The sequence below is a fragment of the Rhinatrema bivittatum genome, chromosome 1 (assembly GCF_901001135.1).
Source record: "Rhinatrema bivittatum chromosome 1, aRhiBiv1.1, whole genome shotgun sequence".
In the NCBI taxonomy this organism is placed as follows: domain Eukaryota; kingdom Metazoa; phylum Chordata; class Amphibia; order Gymnophiona; family Rhinatrematidae; genus Rhinatrema; species Rhinatrema bivittatum.
In genome coordinates, this window is record NC_042615.1 from 469,275,302 (window position 1) to 469,295,717 (window position 20,416).

A 20,416-nucleotide genomic window follows, 5' to 3' on the forward strand; every position below is an offset into this window, starting at 1 on the left:
TGAGAGTAATACAGTGGACATTAAATTCCCAGTGGTCACAGGCACATCATTCAATGTCCAACATTGTCCATGTCACCAAGCAGCTTCGCCTCTCGCTGGAGTGGTGGATCCAGGAGTCCCACCTGCTCAAAGGGCTACCGTTTCAAGCTCCAGAACCTCAAATAATCTTAATGACCGATGCTTCCACTCTAGGTTGGAGAGCACATGTCAGCCAACTGCAGACTCAGGGAACCTGGTCAGCAGAGGAATCACAGCATCAAATACATTTTCTGGAGCTCCGAGCGATCAAATATGCTCGGTGCGTTCAAGGATTGCTTGTCCAACAAAACAATCCTAATCCAGATGGACAACCAGGTAGCGATTTGGTGCATCAACAAGCAGGGGGGAAACGGATCCTACCTCCTATGTCAGGAAGTAGCACAACTTTGGGCATTAGCTCTCTCACAAGTCATGCTACTGAGAGCGACCAACCTGGTGGGCGTGAACAGTGTTCTAGAGGACAAGCTCAGTCGTTCGTTTCAGCCCCACGAGTGGACCCGCAATCCCGCGGTGGTGGACTGGATATTTCAGAAGTGGGGATAACCGAGCATCGACCTCTTTGCATCAATTCACAATCGCAAAGTGGAGAATTTCTGCTCCCTACATCGCAGTCACAGAACTCCACCAAGGGATGCTTTCGCCCACTCCTGGGCGACAGGCCTCCTCTATGCCTACCCACCACTTCCTCTCATCAGCAAGACTCTCATGAAGCTGCACAGAGACAGGGGTCTAATGAGTCTAATAGCCCCCTACTGGCTGCAACAGGTATGGTTTCCCATCCTTAGGACGGACAGTTGTGCCATCCCAACCTTCAGGCCTTGTCTCTGACAGCTTAGATGTTGAAAGGCTAATCTTGCGGCCTCTCAATCTATCGGACTCCGTATCCCAGGTCTTGATAGCTTCACGACAGCCTTTTACTAGAAAATTGTACCATTCTAAATGGAAAAGATTTTCAATGTGGTGCTCTTCAAAGGAGTTAGACCCTTTTACCTGACCCACAATCAGTTTTTAGACTACCTCTGGCATCTCTTGGAGTCGGGTTTACAAACTTCCTCCATTAGATTACATGTCAGTGTGGTGGCTGCCTTCCATCGAGGTACAGGGGATATCTCCATTTCGACACAACCCTTAGTACGTTTTATGAAGGGCTTGCTTCACCTCAAGCCCCCTCTCCGTCCACCGGCCCCGGCTTGGGACCTTAATGTAGTTTTAGCAAGACTCATGAAACCTCTGCACTCCTGCGAGTTGCGACATCTTATTTGGAAAGTACTCTTCCTTTTAGCTTTGACGTCTGCCCGCAGGATCAGTCAGCTACAGGCACTGGTAACATCCCCCCCTTATACGAACTTTCTTCGTGATCGGGTGGTCCTCTGCACTCATCCTATATTTCTGCCGAAAGTAGTCTCTGAATTCCATTTAAATCAATCTATAGTTTTGCCTACTTTCTTCCCAAAACCCCACTCACATCCAGGTGAGCGGGCTCTGCATTCCTTGGACTGCAAACATGCGCTAGCCTTTTATTTGGCATGCACTGCAGACCACAGGAAGTCCACCCAGCTATTTGTTTCTTTCAATAACATTAAACTGGGTATCTCGATGGGAAAGCATACCCTGTCCTCCTGGTTGGTGGACTGTATTTCCTTCTGCTACCAACATACAGGCCTTCCGCTACAGGAACGCGTTAAAGCACACTCCATTAGAGCAATGGCAACATCGCTAGCACACCTTCGGTCTGTATCTCTTGCTGACATCTGCAGATCTGCTACTTGGAGTTCTCTCCATACTTTTGCAGCCCACTATTGCCTGGACAAAGCTGGCGCACAAGATTCTCTTTTTGGCCAGTCAGTTCTGCGCAGTTTGTTCTCAGCTTAATACCCACTTTCTACCAAGGCCCGCTGGAATTTTCAGGCTGCCCATTCTCCAAAATTGCCCCTGTTGTGCCTGTTGCACATCTTTGGGTGTTTTTGGTACATGCACGGGCATCCTCAGCTCGTTATTCACCCATATGTGAGGACTACCATCCTGCTTGTCCTGTGAGAAAGCAGAGTTGCTTACCTGTAACAGGTGTTCTCACAGGTCAGCAGGATGTTAGTCCTCACTAAACCTACCTACCACTCCGCGGAGTTGGGTATGCTTGCGATTTATTGTTTTATTTTTCACACGTTCTTTTACTATAAATGAGACTGAAGGGAGACCCCTGCTGGATGCAGGGTTAGTACCATGCTGGGCATGCCCAGTAGGTGCCAGTCAAAGTTCTAGAAACTTTGACAAAAGTATTCCGTGATTGGGCTCCATCCTGATGATGTCACCCATATGTGAGGACTAACATCCTGCTGTCCTGTGAGAACACCTGTTACAGGTAAGCAACTCTGCTTTCTCCAAGCCTTTTACTTTTTCAGTCCTCTCCTTTTACTTTCACAAGTCCTGTTCATGCTCCATTTCTTTCATTTCTTTCTTCCCTTTGTTTCTTTTGTATTCAGCATTCTTGTTATGCCTGTCAATTTATTCTTTTACATCTTCTTACCAGCTTGATTTCTCCCCAAATTCCTAGCTGATTCAGGATCTCATTGGCCGATTCTGTCCTGCTTAGCCTTCCTTCCCATTAGAATATCTATTTATGGTGCCAGACATCCATGAGAGTAATGAGCACTGTCATTAATTACAGCTGTTGATTGTGTTGAATAATCCCACAACTCTGTTCCCATCCTTTCTCTAGATTAAATGAAAACTGTATATCACCAGTGTCACAGGCACATCAAGCATTGGCTATCATATGAATGGGGAATGGCAAAATAATTATTATCGTCATTTATTACTGTTAAAAAATTTCTAAAATTCCAGGCACAATATTCAGACACTAACTGGTTTCTTAAGTTATATGTAATATAATATATAATTGAGTCCCAGTCCACTGACACCTCCTTCCCCACTCCCCCAAAGACCAATATTAAATACTAGAGTCCCAATCCCCTAGTTATACAGTTAACTTAACTGGATAATTTTTATTGGCTAACTTAGTAGCTGCTGAATATACTTAGCTTTATTAAAGTTAGTCAGGACAAATAAATTGCAGTCCTTAAACATATCCAGCTAACTAAGTACTAGAGCCACTAAGCTTTGAAGTTTTATTGTGGAAGGGACTCCACTATCGCAGGGAGTCTCGCGGCGATAGTGGCACCTCCCCAGAAAATATCATGGCTCTATGATGCAATCTTCTGCCTCGCACCAAACACTGCAGGGCAAAAGAATGTACCTAGCAGCCCTTTAATGCAAATGGTGGCCCCAACCTCAAAAGACCACTATCGCCTTAAAGGGCTGCCCCCACCCCCCCCCCCAAAAAAGGCTCACGGCCAATGGGGAGGTTGACTGAACGTCAAGTGTGACTCCTGTCTCAACCCGGAGCCGCCACTTGAGACAGACCCCACTCCCGTGAAAAATAAGTGTCACTGTAGCTGTATAGTGACAATGCCAGCACCCACCTCCCTCCCCCAAAGGCCATTAATAAAGAATAGTGTCCCAGTACTCCAATCCCCCCACCCCCTCCCCCCCAAGACCAGTATTAAATAATAGAGTCCCAGTTCACTGACACCTCCTTCCCCACTCCCCCAAAGACCAATATTAAATACTAGAGTCCCAATCCCCCTACCCCCCTTCCCCTCCAAAGGCCAATATTAAATAATATAGTCCAGGTCCCCTGACACCCCCTCTCAAAGACTAATATTAAATAATAGAGTCCCGGTACCCTGACTCCCTCCACCACACCCCCCCAGATCTAGAAAAAAACTGTTAAGGTCCCGAGCCACAGCCCCTCACCCCCGCACTCCCTGGAACCTTAAATTGAAGAAGGGACTCCCACATCGGGACTGAGGTACACTCTTGCATCCGGCTTGTTGGTGCTGATCTGATCTTGTTCCTGTCATTTCCCCACCCTTTCCCTCACTTTAGCAGCTAACTTTTTCACCAGATAAAAAATTAGCCAGCTAAGTAGCAGCCACTGAACACAGCCAGATATTTCAGTACCAGTTAACTGGTAAATCTGGACTTAGCCGGCTAAATGGCACTGAATATCGGGCTCTCCCTTTCCATTTTTCATAGATTTACATAATTTCCTAAGAAAATCAGAGTAAAATTGAAAGATGGTTTTTAATGAGTTTAAATTGAAAATTAAGTTGTGCCTAAAAAGTGTACCATTTACATAAAACTTAAATTCTGTAATAAGTTATTGATTATTGTTTTAGTCTTTATTTTGTGTTTCATTCTCCCACCTTGCAGAAACTCCAAGATGATAAAGTAATGCTCTCCAAACGTAGAGACACGTTCAAGAAAGTAATGGACAAATTAAATGCAGAGTATGAGACACTAAAGACACAATTGCAGGAGAATGAAACACATACACAGGTACTGTATGTTTAAAATCTTCATCTGCTTTTTGTAGACTCTTTGTGGCTGAATTTTACAGACGAATACTGTGTGTTATTCTCTTTTAGTTAAATATTCACAGAAAATATTAGGTTATAGGTTACTTTATTTATATGCCGCCTATATAATTATCCTAGTCAGCTTACAGAGTAATATAAATAATTGTTAGTAGAGCAAATAAATATAGCAATAAAAACTGTACAGCATAAAACCTTTAAAATGATCATAATATTCAACTATCAAAACTGGTTTAAAAAAAGACAAAATGATGGTCTATCAGTCCATCAATAAAAAATACATTTACAAACAGAGATAAGCATCAATTAAAAGGAATGTCTTTAACAGTTTTTTAAATGTTTTAGTACACAGTACAGCTCTCATATCAAAAGACAGGTTGTTCCAAAAATCAGGAGCCACCACTGAGAATTAGAATTTTGGATGTAAGTACATAATCTACTAGTTACTAATATTGAACCTTGTTTTACATCTTAAATAATATCTTGGGCCTGACTTTAAAAAGCATTTACTCAAGTAAAACAGGATTTTACTCAAGTAAGTGCATTTTACTCAAGTAAATGGCTTTTGAAAATTGCTACAACAGTATGTTACATTTACATGCTTAACTCCTTTGAAAATTACTCCCATTTTATTTTGTAAAAATAGTATTTATATATTGATAACCCTTCAAAAGATGGAGCCTAAAGAGGACATATTTGACTTATCATTGTTTATTAAACTGCCAAATCAGATTGTAACAGTGCCAATATATAGGTTTTGCAGGAATTGCAAACTAGAATGTGGCACACATCTTTGAACACTGGCAGTATCAAGAAAACTGAACATCAGATATAAAGTTCAGTCTTTTCAGGGACATCAGAATGTCCAACATCCTTATCAGTCTATGGAGGTGGAATCACAGCTAAAGAGATACTGCAATTGCCCATATTAAGTTTCAGAATAACAGCTCATCAACTATGCATGGTACAATACATGTATTCTTACATACAAAAGTTTCAAAATGCAACAGTATATCTATTATCAGATGTTACAGTATTTTCTACCACTGCTATAATCAGCTGAGGAATGTGATAAATACTTCGTCATATCTACATATGATACATCTTTCAGAACTTCAGCAATATTTATTTATTTATTTATTTAAAGGATTTATATACCGGAAGTTCCTGTATAATATACATATCACCCCGGTTTACAAGGAACAGAAACTATCGCTTCATTTAGCGGTTTACATTGAATAGATTAATCAAAGTAACAAATTAGTATATATTGCTAAACAGTTAATAAATAACATGCGAGTTAATAGATAAATAAAATGGTTATATGTTTGTCAACATGATTATATAATAAATAAATAACATGATTATATGATTAAGTACAATTCAATATTGATCTCTTCAGGAAGTTATATGCTAGGGGCTGGGGAAAGAACGAATAATTTGAAAATGTCTTTCTTCCTGCTCTTAGCTCTAAGGGAATGCTTGTTTGAACAACCAAGTCTTAAGTTTCTTTTTAAATGTAGCGTGGCAAGGTTCAAGGCGAAGGTCTGGAGGTAGCGAGTTCCAGAGTGAAGGGCCCGCTGTGGATAGTGCACGTTTCCTCAGAGAGGATTTCGCCGGTTGGGTGATTAGTCTGTTCTGATACGCACTTCTAGTCGGTTTCACGGATGTCTGTAGCTGAATTTGAAACGTTAAGTTGAGAGGAGCGATGTTATATAAGGCCTTGTGTATCATCATTATGGACTTGAATTGGATCCTGTATTTAATCGGAAGCCAGTAGGTCTCTGGCTTTGTATTTAATCTGGCTCTGTATTTAATCGGAAGCCAATAGGTCTCTGGCTTAGAGCTTCAAGACTCAGAGATGTATGTGAAAATTTTGCTGATGTTCTATCTGGAGAAGACAGTCTGCTTGGTGAGAAAGTAAATAGTATATCTTATTTAGGATCATTGCACTACTTTTCTCACCTTATCAGCAAAAATAATGCAGCAACCTTCTACTTCTAAAAAGCCACAACCTCACAGCTATAAAAAGTAATACTTCTACTCAAGGAGTTCCTATCTGCTTATCCTTTTCAGTGTTCTCACCCTCAGCCATTGAGGCCATGTCAGCCTATAATCAAGAAAATTTGCAAAAAAGGATTTATCCAGCCTTCCAAGTCACCTGCCGGAGCCGGATTCTTTTTTGTTGGCAAGAAGGATGGATCCCTTCGCCCATGTATAGGCTACAGAGGACTTAACAAAATCACCATAAAGGACCGATACCCTTTACCTTTGATTTCAGAGTTATTCGACAGACTCCAGGAAGCCAAGATTTTCAGAAAGCTGGACCTAAAAGGGGCATACAATCTGGTCCGCATTCGTCAAGGGCACGAGTGGAAGACGGCCTTTAATACTCCCGATGGCCATTTTGAGTACTTTGTCATGCCCTTTGGCCTGTGTAACGCTCCGGACGTATTCCAAAATATGATGAATGAGATCCTGCGAGATATATGCTGTATCAATGTGTGGTTGTGTATTTAGACGAGATACTAATTTTCTCCCAAGATCTACAAAGTCACCAGGTAGATGTTGCAAGAGTACTGCAGAGACTACGGGACAACTGTCTCTATGCTAAGCTTGAAAAGTGTGCCTTCCATCAGGAGTCTTTTCCCTTTTTGGTCTACGTGGTGTTCAGCAGGGGCTTCCAAATGGATCCACAAAAGACCAAAAGCATACAGGACTGGCCTCAACCCAATGGTCTCAAAGCTTTCCGCCGATTCCTCAGCTTCACCAATTATTATCGCACATTCATCCACCACTACTCGATCTTGACTACACCACTTACTGCCATGACAAAGAAGGGAGCCAACCCTTCGCAGTGGTCTCCAGAAGCTGTTGCTGCCTTCCAAACCCTCAAGGAGGTTTTTCTCAAAAAACCTTGCCTTCGCCACCTGGACGCTCAACGACCGTTTATAGTCAAGGTTGATGCCTCCGATGTCGGAGTAGGACCCGTGCTGAGTCAGAACAGTGACACTTATACACCCGGCGTTTTTCTCCAGCCAAGAGAAATTATGGTAAAGGAGATAAAGAGCTGTTGGCTATCAAGCTAGCATTCAAAGAGTGGCGCCCATGGCTCGAGGGGGCACAACATTAGAAAACTGTATTTACAGACCACAAAACTTTGGAATATCTGCGTCATGCGCATCGACTGAATCACAGACAAGCCCGATGGTCTTTGTTTTTTCATCGGTTTGACTTTCTGCTCAAGTACCTGCTGACAAGAATACCTGTGCAGACACCCTCTCACACTCCTTCACTTCAGAGGATGTCCCGGATGCACCTCGCCATATTATCAATCCTGATAAGGTGATTCTGGCCGCTACCCATTCCGTTCCAACTGGGAAGACGGTGGTACCTTGAACCCTGAGAAAGAAACTTCTTCAGTGGGCTCATGATTCCCGATTAGCCAGAGATCCTGGGCAATCCCGTACACTATCCACCTTACAGAGGTATTATTGGTGGCCTTCAATGAAGGAGGACGTACGAGCGTACATTGAATCTTACGCCACCTGCGTAAGGCAAAAGCCTCCGGTTAGTCACCCTTGGGGTCTTCTCCAGCCCTTGCCAGAGCCAGAGGAACCTTGGATGCACATCGCGACGGATTTTGCCGTTGACCTGCCTGTGTCCAGGAGAAACAACACCATATGAGTCACAGTAGATCGCTTCTCGAAAATGATGCTCTTCGTTTCATTACCCGGGCTACCATCTGCCCCAGAATTGGCAAAGCTGTTTATACGGCATATTTTTTGCCTGCACGGCATGCCGAAGCATATCCTCTTGGATAGAGGTGTACAGTTCACGGCTAAATTCTGGAGAGCCCTTTGTAAGAAATTCGATATTTCTTTAGACCTGACGTCAGCATACCATCCACAATCAAATGGTCAAACTGAAAGAACGAACCGTACACTTAAACAATTCCTATGTCAACTCCAGAGAAAGCGACTGGGCAGAGTTGCTTCCCTGGGCCGAGTTCGCCCTGAACTCACACCCATCAGCTGCTACTGGATCAACACCTTTCCAAATAGTGTATGGCCATCAGCCATTACCTCCGTTACTAATACCCTTGTTGGTTTCATCTCATGCAGCCCAGGCTTCAGCGGAAGAACTTCATCAACTTTGGGAACAGACCAAAGGCCTTTTACAAAAGGCAGGACAATGGGCCAAGAAATGTTATGATGCTCATCACAGAGCAGCACCCCGATTCCAACCAGGAGACAAAGTATGGCTCAGTACCAAGTTCATCCGTCTCAAGCTGCCATCTGTTCGATTCGCTCCATACTACATGCCTTTTCCCATTCTTCGCTGCCTGGGACCAGTAACTTACAGCTTGCAACTACCTACTTCCATGAAGATACACAATGCCTTCCACGTATCTCTCTTGAAGCCACTCGTCCTCTCTGAGTTTTCAAATAAGACTCCGGACCCGCCACCTCTTACTGCAGAAGAGGACATCACGTACCAAGTGGATGACATTCTTGACATCCTGCTGTCCTGTGAGAACACCTGTTACATCAGGTAAGCAACATTTGCTTTCTCTGACCCACATACACTTTGGACATGCTCATGAACAAATGTTCACTTTTACATACTCACTAACTTACACACACATGCTCACACCACTCATAAACACACTTGCTCACACCACTCATAAACACACTTGCTCACACACACACAAGCACTCTCACGTGCTCGCTCTCGTGCTCTCGCTTGTGTGCATGCATATTCACTCACACTCACATGCTCTTACATACACATGTTGACAAACACGCACAAACTCTCACACAGATGCTCACTGACACATGTTCATCCATACACACTCACACACACTCTGTCTTCTTCCCCTCCAGAATGCAGAAGTGGCAGCAGTGGTGGTTAGGGAAATCGAGGATAACAGGCTCTCTATGGGCTGCCTGTTGCTGTGGGGGAGGTGCCTCTCAGCATGGAAAAAAGTGGGCTTCAAGACCCCGATACTGTTTATTTAGTTATTGTGGTGTTTTTGCTGCAGCCCAAGGAAATTGAAGGCCTGCAGTAGAAGAGCATAGGGCATGAAGCATTGAGCCTGCAAAGGAAAAGAGAATATGAAGCATGGGAGACAGTGGTGAGGCAGCTGCAGAAGGCCTACTTACCACCTCCCAGCAGGAGGGGCAGAATAGGTGAGGGAAAGCAGCTAAAATGTTTCCCCCCTCTGCAGCTGAAGGTGGTGGTAGGGGGACCAGGAAGCCACCATCACAGGATAAATGAGAGGGAAGTTAGGCATCAGTGAGGGAGAGCCTTGGAGGAGACTCATGCTATGCAAGAAGCATAGCTGAGGGCCTGGTGTTGGTCACAGGGGCCCCACCAGGGCCTGTGTATTCCAATAGGCAAACTAGGTGATCACCTAGGGTGCCAGCCATTAGGGGGTGGCAAAGAGCAGGCATCACCATGACAGGCCCGTCTTGACATCACCAGAAAAAGATCATTCTCACAGGACAAGCAGGATGGTAGTCCTCACAAATGGGTGACATCGAGGATGGAGCCCTGTACGGAAAACTTTTCTGTCAAAGTTTCAACAAGCTTTGACTGACACTGGCACACTGGGTGCACTGAGCATGCCCAGCCTGCAATTATCCCTGTGAGCCACAGGTGTCTCCCTCAGTCTTCTTTTTTCCGCTCTGCAGTCAGCATAGCGGTTGGAGCTCTGTGAGGATTTTTTAACTAATTACCTCATGGAAACACTTAACTTTTCACTTCAAAAAACACTTTTCCCTGCACAGGTCTCCCTCCGCGTACGTTTTTACGACGCTCGGTGAGTAATAATTCTTATTTTTCGGTGTGTTCCTGTCACTATCTTAAGGCTGTTAACTGACTGAAGCCTTCCCTTCCCCCATTTTTCAGTTAGCTTTAAACAGCTTGCGAGTATCTCTGTGACACTCTGCTTGCTTATGCTAGTGGGGTAGGGATTTTTTCCTTAACTTTAGGACCTCTGTAGCTTCAAGTCCTTCGTTCCCTGGTACCCTCACGCAGTCGATACCCTATCGCTACACCGGGACCCTCCTAAACCGCCCTGGGCTTTTATATGTCATCAGCGCCCCTCCCCCCACGGTGCCCTGATGCCTTTATCCATGTTTTTTGCTTTTCAGTGCTACCAGGCTTTTTCCTCCTACGCACTGTTTTTTTTCCTTGGGCTTCCTCGGTGCCGTCCCTACCCGGATGCATGCCATTGACGCACACGCTGTTAGTCACTGCCATGCATACTCCGGTCGCCGCCACCGCTGCCCGAGACACTTTTTAACGATCCCAGGGTCACTTCATCGATGCCACCCCCCCTTTTGGGGATGCCATCGATGCCCCATCCTCCCCACCGATGTCCAGCCCTTTTCCATCGGTGGGCATCGGTGCCACATCGATTCGTCGGTGGGCATCGATGCCGGATGGTCCCCATCGGTGGACATCGGTGCCGGATGGTCCCCATCGATGGACATCGGTGCCGGATGGCTTGTCCATCGATGGCATTGGTGCCGGATGGCCGTCCGTCGATGGCATCGGTGCCGGGTCCTTTTGCATCGATGGACACCGATGCCCAGGTGTTTCATCCATGGGCATCTATGTTAGAATGCATCCATCGAGGGCAGTCGATGCCAGGCTGCTCCCATCGGTGAAATTCGATGCCCAGGTGGGTCCCATCGGTGGGTATCCATGCCGGCTCGATTCCGTGGATGGGCGTTGATGCCAATGCCAGCCTTATGGCTGGCATCGATGCCCATGCCGATTCCAGGACTGGCGTTGATGCCGGGATGGAATTCATCGACTGGGAGATCCATGCCATCGATTCCATACTTGTCCATATCGATGCCACCGACACACGTGTCTGGGGCACCGATGCCATGTACACTTGGAAATCTGAGTCTGTCCAAATCGATACCGTCAACGTCTGTGGCCCTATAGTTGATGCCCGTGGCCATGCCACAAACGGCATAAATGCCCGCCTCCATGCATCGATGCCCTCGACACCTCCGTTTTCCTTCGGTGTCCTTGACGCCCTATTGATTCGACTTCGACTCAGTCGATGCCGGTATCTTTTTTCAATAACGGCAATGTTTTTTCGATTATTCGATTCCACATCGTTTCAAAGATACCTATGCCACTGCTGTCAGTGCCCGTCACTGTCATCATTCTCCTGGCCAGTCATCGACGATTTTTCATACCCATTTTGATGATATCCTCGAAGCCCCTTAGGTTGCCTTCAATATCGTCAATACCGACATAGCACCGCCACATAATACCCTCGCCTCCTCACATTGCTCCACGCTTTGGGTTCTTTTTTAAGCCCCGTATTAGCTTAAGACACTCCATTGTGTCAGGAGCAGAGCAGGCGTGCTGACAGTTCGTCATCGATCGCCTTCCAGGACGACGAGGGCTTCCATCTCGGCGCTGGGGAAAGACCGGGCCGAGCACCGTGGCACCCATCATCGCCGACATCGTGATCGTCCGCCGCTGATGCCATCCAGCACATCGGTGCCATCCTTCTCCAGGCTGGACAACGCTCGGGCAGAGCGACATCACCACTGCCATCAGCACTGTTCCTACAGTTTTGGCAGTCCTTGGTGATCCAGAACTTCCGGATCCAGGTCCGACAGCTTCTGCATTGGCGTCACGACACATCGAGCCGCTGTGACGAGGGAAGGGAACATGAGTTCCATTAGGGCTCCTCTGTTCCTGGCGTGCCCCACCGTCAAGTGGTGTGGGACTATGGCCATCTGTTACACTTAGCAGTCTAAACGCCACTCACGCCTGGCCTGTCTCCTCTGTACCTGTGCCACCATACCGGGTTTCAGAGCGAGATGGACGTTTACGTCCCCGGCCTTACCCTCGAGGACTCCGGAGACCGTCGGGGTCAACAATCTTCACCGGCTCGTCTTGCGGCGATCCACGTCGGATGGTAAGTACCCGCTTCGGCGGCATTCCCATAGAGTTGTGTTCTCCCATTCGGACCGTGGTTCGAAAAGTTCTGGGTCATGTGCCTTTTAGAACTGTATTAGTGTCACATATCACTATGTTAGCTATGTTAGCCACAATATCAGGAGAACCTCTCTATCTTCTTGGGATTGCAGCAGGGCTTCTTCTCTTGTCAGTAACAAGTCCCTGTGCCGACCAATGCTCTGACTCTTGGTTCCCTCCCAACCAAGGTCCAGCTGCATTGGCTGATCTGCTAAACATGAGATTCAGCAACCATTGCCCCATGTACAAGTCCACCTTGAGGCCTGGCCACAGGTCTCAGTGTCTCCTTGTACAGCATACAGAAATGCGGGTACCACTTACCGCTCACACACCTGCAGGAGCCTACATGATATCCTCCATTGGGACACCTCCTGGTCTCCCATCTGGTCAGATATCAGAGCGGCCACCCCACCTTGTACCAAAGTCCCGGTACACTCCCCCAGGCGCTACGAAGTGCAGAGGGGAGAAGGGAGGGGGGTTGGGGAGTTTTAATTGCACTATTCTTTCTTTTAACAGAAAATAGTTACTCTCCGCACATCCTGGACCTAAGAAAATCCAACTTTCTTTAGACGTCACAGGTACAATGGTATCTTTGGTTACCATCACTCCATACTGCAGTAAGTACATTATTTTAATGTTTCTATGTGCTTTATGGTGAGTCAACATTACAACCCCAAGCTCTGCCGCTGGCACCAGCTTCGGTAAGTGAACTGTCTCTTGCATCAATGTTGGTGAATGCTGTTTTCTCTGCGGAGTGTGACATCATTCACTTTCCTTGCATAGACTACTGCTAACCACTTTCAGTACATGCAAGGAGCTCTCACTTTTTTCAGGACTCACTATACATTTACTAACTGGGATTACTGTCACTGCCATAAATCCCTTCTGTAACACTTCTGGACACCACAGTCTTAAGACCCTCTTGTCCAGCATGCGCACAGACATTCTGATACATTGTTATATGTCCCTGCGCATATTTTCCATAACCTCAGCCTTTCAACTTTTCATGGTTGGGCTATGGGGTTTCTTCCCACTATGCATTTTTCTCATAATTCAAAACTGCTATGGGTTATATTCAGTGACATTCTATACTCAATGGACCTAAGTGGTTTCATTGCTTTCGTCCCTGATTCTTATCCCAGTTCGAACTAGGACCTAGTCTCCTTCGACTCATGCTCGCAATTCCTTAGGGTTATAAAGTTTCTCCTGAAAGCTGTCAACTCATTATGCATCTATTGCACTCCAGCATAGTTTCTCATAAACGTCCTGGACGTTGCACCCATGAGTTATGCCCTTATGCCTTCCAATACTGCTTTTGCAACAATTCTTTGTGCATACAGACAGACAGCATAGGGACAATGTGCTTTCCAACTCATAAGCACGCACAACCTCTTAGCTGCTCTGCTAGACAGCTGCGCAGCTCTACCCTTGGCCCTTGTTCACTTCATGCGTCCTTGGGCCACATATCTAAGAGATTTAATGAACGCTCTATCTGACCTTCTCCACGTAGGTTCTATCCTCTCGAATGGTCTCAATTACATGTGTACAGGGCAAATCTTTTAACGCTGAGTTTAACTAACTTTCCTCTGCGTCTGCATCATTCCATACGATGCACAGGTTCTGCTCCCTACACATGTTTCCTATGCGTTCCCTTAGATGCCTTTTCTTCCATCAAAGGCCTCTTCAATATATCTCTTCTGCTGCCTCTCGTAGCCAGCATTCTTCTAATGTTGAACTGGGATGGGGTTCAGTATTCTTTTCCCCACTCCCTGACTGAGATCAGTATGTTTCCCATACTTCTCAATCCATCATATCAGTAACCTTTTATTCCCTCACCAGTCAGTCCCAAATCATAGACTTACTGATGTTCTTAGGTTCTGGTAGCGTCACAAAACCTTCTAAACATAAATCTTGCCGTTTAATATGGCAGGCTTTACCTCCTGACTCTAAAAAAAAAAAAAAGAGGTATTACCCCTTTTACTTTTCCACCATTTTTTCTTACTCCCTCGGATTCTGTTCTCCAGACATCCTCCACATAGATACACCTTTCTCTTAGGAGGTGTATCGTTTTGGGAGTTGGGTTCCCGTTTTCGGTAATCCTCTCTGTCGGCTTACCATGGATTATCCACTGTTCAAGCCGCCTCTATTTCTCTAATCACGGAATGAACATATATATTCTCCTTATAAGTCTCATACATTCTACGTTTGAGCCTTTCCATTCCTCTCTTCCACAGTTTGGCAAGGGAACTTCTTTCCCTCTTAATGTCATTCCTGCCAGCAGGGTCCGTGAGTTATGCACTCTTTCCATACTCACCTGACTCCGTTCCTCTGCCACTGAGTAGTTCTACGCATTCAACTTTCTATCCTTTTCAGGTAGATGTTGTATCTCCTTTCCTCAGGAAATACTCTATTAATTTTTCCTAACCTCTCTCTCTCGCCCTAGGGAGAGACCGGGTTTTCCACATTCCTGGACAGTAATGCTGCGCTTACATTCTATCTACATTGCACTGCATTCCATGTGAATTCCACTTGACTCTTTCCTTCATGCAAGGGTCAAGCTGCTACTTCCAGTGGTCACACAGACCTAATCCTTCTGATTAAGTGGTCTATATTTCCTTTCCTACCAACAAGCAGACATTTCACTACAACACTGTGGGTATCCACATACTGTTGTGTCCGTCTTAGCCTTAACAGCTTCCCTTTGGTTACTGCTGCTTGTACTTTTTTATCAGGTTGCATCCTGGAGTCCTCTCCATACCTTCGCAGCCTATTATTGCTTACATTTGACTAGCCGGCATGCTCCATGTTTGGCCAGTCCGCCTACTCTTACTTTTTTCAATTCACTACCCAACATCCTTCCACGAACCCATTATGGTGTTGCGGATGCCCTCCGTTCCCATTTCCACCTCAGTCGTTACGCCTTTGCGCATCTGCGGTGTATCTGGTGCATTCCCGGGCATCCTCAGCTCGGTACTCACCCATTTGTGAGGACTACCATCCTGCTTGTCCTGTGAGAAAGCAAATGTTGCTTACCTGATGTAACAGGTGTTCTCACAGGACAGCAGGATGTTAGTCCTCACGAAACCCGCCCGCCACCCCGCGGAGTTGGGTCTGTATACTTTTATTTTAGTTTCGCTTGCGCTTTTTAGCTATAAGACGAGACTGAGGGAGACACCTGTGGCTCACAGGGATAATTGCAGGCTGGGCATGCTCAGTGCACCCAGTGTGCCAGTGTCAGTCAAAGCTTGTTGAAACTTTGACAGAAAAGTTTTCCGTACAGGGCTCCATCCTCGATGTCACCCATTTGTGAGGACTAACATCCTGCTGTCCTGTGAGAACACCTGTTACATCAGGTAAGCAACATTTGCTATTCCATGCATTAAGAAAGGTAGAAGGAAGGCAAAACGATTACCGGCATGGTTAAAAGGTGAGTTGAAAGATCTTCATTTAAGATATGGAAGAAGGATGCTTCAGAAGAAAATAGGATAAAGCATAAGCACTGGCAAGTTAAATGTAAGACATTGATAAGACAGGCTAAGAGAAAATTTGAAAAGAAGTTGGCCATAGAGGTAAAAACTCACAATAAAAACATTTTAAAATATTTATTTATTTATTTATTTTTAGTTTTTATATACCGATCTTCCTACATTAAATGCAAATCAAACCGGTTTACAATGAACAAAATAACTAGCCTGTAGGCATTACATGGAACAATTAACATCTATGAAACCTTAAGTAACAAAGTCAGAGAAAAGGATAACCAAGTAAACAATTTGGAATTAAATAGAAATCAGGGTAAACCAATAACAAATTGAATTACATAGTAACAAAGGATACAAGTAATAATGTCAACAACTGATCGATCCAACTAGATAAAGTGTGCTTGTATTTGGATCAATTAGAAAAGAGTAAAAAAGATGATGTGCAGCAAAAGGAGTGGAGAATAGTGAAAAAATAAAATAAGAATAAAAATATAAATATAAATAAAATATATCCAAAGCAGAAAGCCTGCAAGGAAGTCTGTTGGATCGTTGGATGATCAAGGAGTTAAAGGGGCATTTAGAGACGATAAGGCCATCGCAGAAAGATTAAATTATTTCTTTGCTTCAGTGTTTACTGAAGAGGATGTTGGAGAGATACCCGTTCTGGAGAAGGTTTTCATGGGTGATGATTCAGATCAACTGAACCAAATCATGGTGAACCGGGAAGATGTGGTAGGCCTGATTGACAAACTGAAAAGTAGTAAATCACCTGGACCAGATGGTATATACCCCAGGATTCTAAAAGAATTAAAAAATGAAATTTCAGATCTATTAGTTAAAATTTGTAACTTATCATTAAAATCATCCGATGTACCTGAAGATTGGAAGATGGCCAATGTAACCCCTATGTTTAAAAAAGCATCCAGGGGTGATCTGGGAAACTATAGACTGGTGAGCCGGACTTCAGTGCCGGGAAAAATTGTGGAAACAGTTATAAAGAATAAAATCACAAACATTTAGATAGACATGGTTTGATGGGACACAGCCAACATGGATTTACCAAGGGAAGTCTTGCCTCACAAATCTCCTACATTTTTTTGAAGGCATGAATAAACATATGGACAAAGGTGAACCAGGAGATGTTGTGTATTTGGATTTCCAGAAGGCATTCAACAAAGTCCTGCATGGAGGCTTCTAAGAAAACTAAAAAGACATGGGATAGGAAGCGATATCCTTTTGTGGATTGCAAATTGGTTAAAAGACAGTAAACAGAGTGAGATTAAATGATCAGTTTTCACAGTGGAAAAAGGTAAACAGTGGAGTGCCTCAGGGATATGTACTTGGACTGGTGCTTTTTAATATATTTATAAATGATCTGGAAAAGGGTACAATGAGTGAGGTGATCAAACTTGCGGTTGACATAAAGTTATGCAGAGTAGTTAAATCTCAAGCAGATTGTGATGAATTGCAGGAAAACCTTGTGAGACTGGAAGATTGGGCTTCCAAATGGCAGATGAAATTTAACGTGGACAAGTGCAAGTGATGAATATAGGGAAAAATAAACCCTGTTGCAGTTACACAATGTTAGATTCTATCTTAGGAGTTACCACCAAGGAAAGAGATCTAGGTATCATAGTGGATAATACATTGAAATTGTCTGCCCAGTGTGCTGTGGCAATCAAAAAAGCAAATAGAATGTTAGGAATTATTAGGAAGGGAATGGAAAATAAAATGGAGGATGTCATAATGCCTCTGTATCGTTCCATGATGAGAACGCACCTTGAATACTGTGTGCAGTTCTGATCACAGCATCTCAAAAAGGATATAGCTGCACTAGAGAAAGTGCAGAGAAGTGCGACCAAAATGATATGGGGCATGGAATGCCTGCCCTATGAGGAAAGGCTAAAGAAGTTAGGGCTGTTCATTTTGGAGAAGAGACAACTGAGGGGGAATATGAAAGAAATCTACAAAATCGTGAAAGGACTTGATGTTATGAATCCTGCCTACGGAGCTTTTCCCCACGAGCAGGCCTCTTACCTCCCAAGCTGCCTTCTCCTACATGGCACGGAGTCGCCGACGTTCCTCGTGGCAGGTGCCGCAGTCAGTTGTTCATCTTCACTTCGGCAGGAGCCGCAGACTTCGGGCTGCCTCTCCGGCATGGCGGGCCTGCCGCCGCCGACTTCAGCACCATCTTCGCGGCCAGAGGCCGCAGACGCCAGTCTTTCCTGGAGGCTGGAGCCACCTTTGATCTCTCCGGCAGCGGCAGGAGCCACTGCTGACGTCGGGGCCTGCTTCTCGGCGCAGCCCTGCTTCTTCCTCGTCGGTGTCTGTGCAGGGCCGCTGACCATGGACCTGCACAGCTTCCTGTTTCCTGCTCTAGGCGCTCAGCCACTCCTCCTTATCAGATTTAAAGGGCCCATAGCCGGATATGCCCTGGGCCCCACCTAAGGACTGCTTCCTGTGTCAGCCCTATAAAAGGGCTTCTTCTGCATTTCAGTTACTTGTCTCTGGAAGTCTTGTCTTCCAGCGCTTCGTTAGGTCTTCGTTCTTCATTGGAGCTCCATGTCTCGTCGTGCTTCCAGTGTCTTCGTTGTTTCCTGTGACTTCCTGATGTTCCATGTCTTCATGTTTCGAGGTTCCTAGTCCAGGCTTCCTGCTGTTTCGCTTCTTGATGTTCCAGATTTCCTGATGTTCCATTTCCTGTGCTTTTGAGTTCTCCTGAATCCGCCAGCTCCTGTGGTTCTCCAGATGACACCTAGCTTTGTCATTGGAGTCTCGTCTCAGCTGGATTCCCTTCCTGCGCTTGTCCCGCTCTCTGCATGGTCCGTGACCAGCCTCTTCAGGTTGTGTAGGGCGCGCAGTGGGACAGGGTGGTTCGCGACCAGTCCCACAGGTGGACTTTGTAGGGTGCCCTGAGAGACAGTGCCAATGCCTAACCTTCCCAGCTTCTTGTCTCGTCTAAGAGTCTACCAAGTTCTTCGTCTCGTCGAGAGTCTTCCAAGATCCTCATCCACTTCCAGTGTCTTCTCGTCTCGTCGAGAGTCTTCTGTGTCATAGGCCTCTGTCTACCCTCATCCTCAGTCCAACCTGCTGCTGCTTGCCGATAGCCAGCGGCAGGTCCGAAAGGGCTGGGAATGGTCGGAGGACTGTTCATATACCAACATAATTTTGTTGGCTTCCAGAAGCATGCAGGTCCGGCAGAGGGTCAGACTTTGTCTTCTCCCATGCTGGGACATGCCTCGCCAACCCTCGGTACTGTCTTGGATTCGTCTGGGATCGTGCCGAGGTCCAAGGGCACACTTTCCCCTCAAATGGGATTGCTCTCCTAGCGTTCCCTTCTATAACAGAATGCAACGCCTCTCAAGGCCTCCCGTTCTATAACAGAATGCAAGGCATGTGTCCGGTGAACGTGTTCCTATGATGGACTTGCCTTGTTCCTGGAGTTTTGCTTCATAGTCTTTGTTTCAAGTTTCTTCCTGGACATGTATTTGAACCCAAAACATTTTTTTTTGGTTCAGGATTTTTCTCACGACCTGCTGGAGGCGCCAGCTGTCTGGATTCTACGACCTGCAGGAGGCGCCTGCGTCCAGACATTTTTCCAACTTTTTTCCAGCTTGGGGTTTTACGACCTGTAGGAGGCGCCTGCACCCCATCTGGTTTGCTGGTTCCGGTTATTCCCACCCTGGGTCCTTCCCAGGTCTTTCCTGACGTTTCTTGTGCTTCTTGTGTTTTTGTGCTGTTTTTCTGTCTCGTTTGTGTTCTTTGGTGCTGTTTGTCTGTCATGTTTGTGCTGTTTGCTGTTTTGTTTCCTTGTGCTGTTTGTTCGTTTGTTGCTCCTTTGTGTTGTTTGCTCGTTTGTGCTGTTTTTGCCTTTTTGTGCTGTTTTTGCATTTTGCCTTCTTGTGTGGCCTTTTTGCCTTTTGCCTTCTTGTGTGGCTTTTTTGCCTTTCTTATCCTTCTTGTGTGGCTTCTTGTGGTTTGTCTCTTCTTGTGTTTCTGCAGTTTCTTGCTCTTGTTTCATTTCAGTCCCCGGAATTACCAGCTTCCGTTTTTTGGACCCTTGATCTCCCTCTGTTCGGTATGGACTGTTACCTTGTTCCCTCTAGCTGTTGATATGAGGCTTGAGGAGGGGGTCTTTGAGGAGCGGGTACTGTTATGAATCCTGCCCGTGGAGCTTCTCCCCGCGAGCAGGCCTCTTACTTCCCTCCCATGCTGCTTTCTCCTACGCGGCACGGAGCCGCCGACGTTCCTCGTGGCAGGTGCCGCAGTCAGCTGTTCATCTTCACCTCGGCAGGAGCCGTGGACTTCGGTCTGCCTCTCCGGCATGGCGGGCCTGCCGCCATGCTTCAACGCGGCTGGGGCCGCCGCCAACGTCAGCACCATCTTCGCGGCCAGAGGCCACATTCCCCAGTCTTTCCTAGAGGCCGGAGCCGCCTTTGATCT

At 45.8% G+C, this 20,416-nt stretch overlaps 1 protein-coding gene across 2 annotated transcripts in view; it reads left to right on the forward strand.

Annotated features, from left to right (window-relative positions):
• IFT74 (intraflagellar transport 74) overlaps positions 1-20,416 on the forward strand; it is a 584,252-nt gene that overhangs the window by 503,271 nt on the left and 60,565 nt on the right. For both annotated transcript variants that reach the window (XM_029606405.1, XM_029606412.1), the window contains exon 18: positions 4,312-4,437. In XM_029606405.1, the coding sequence (XP_029462265.1) occupies positions 4,312-4,437 (126 nt within the window). The remainder of the gene's footprint in view (positions 1-4,311; positions 4,438-20,416) is intronic.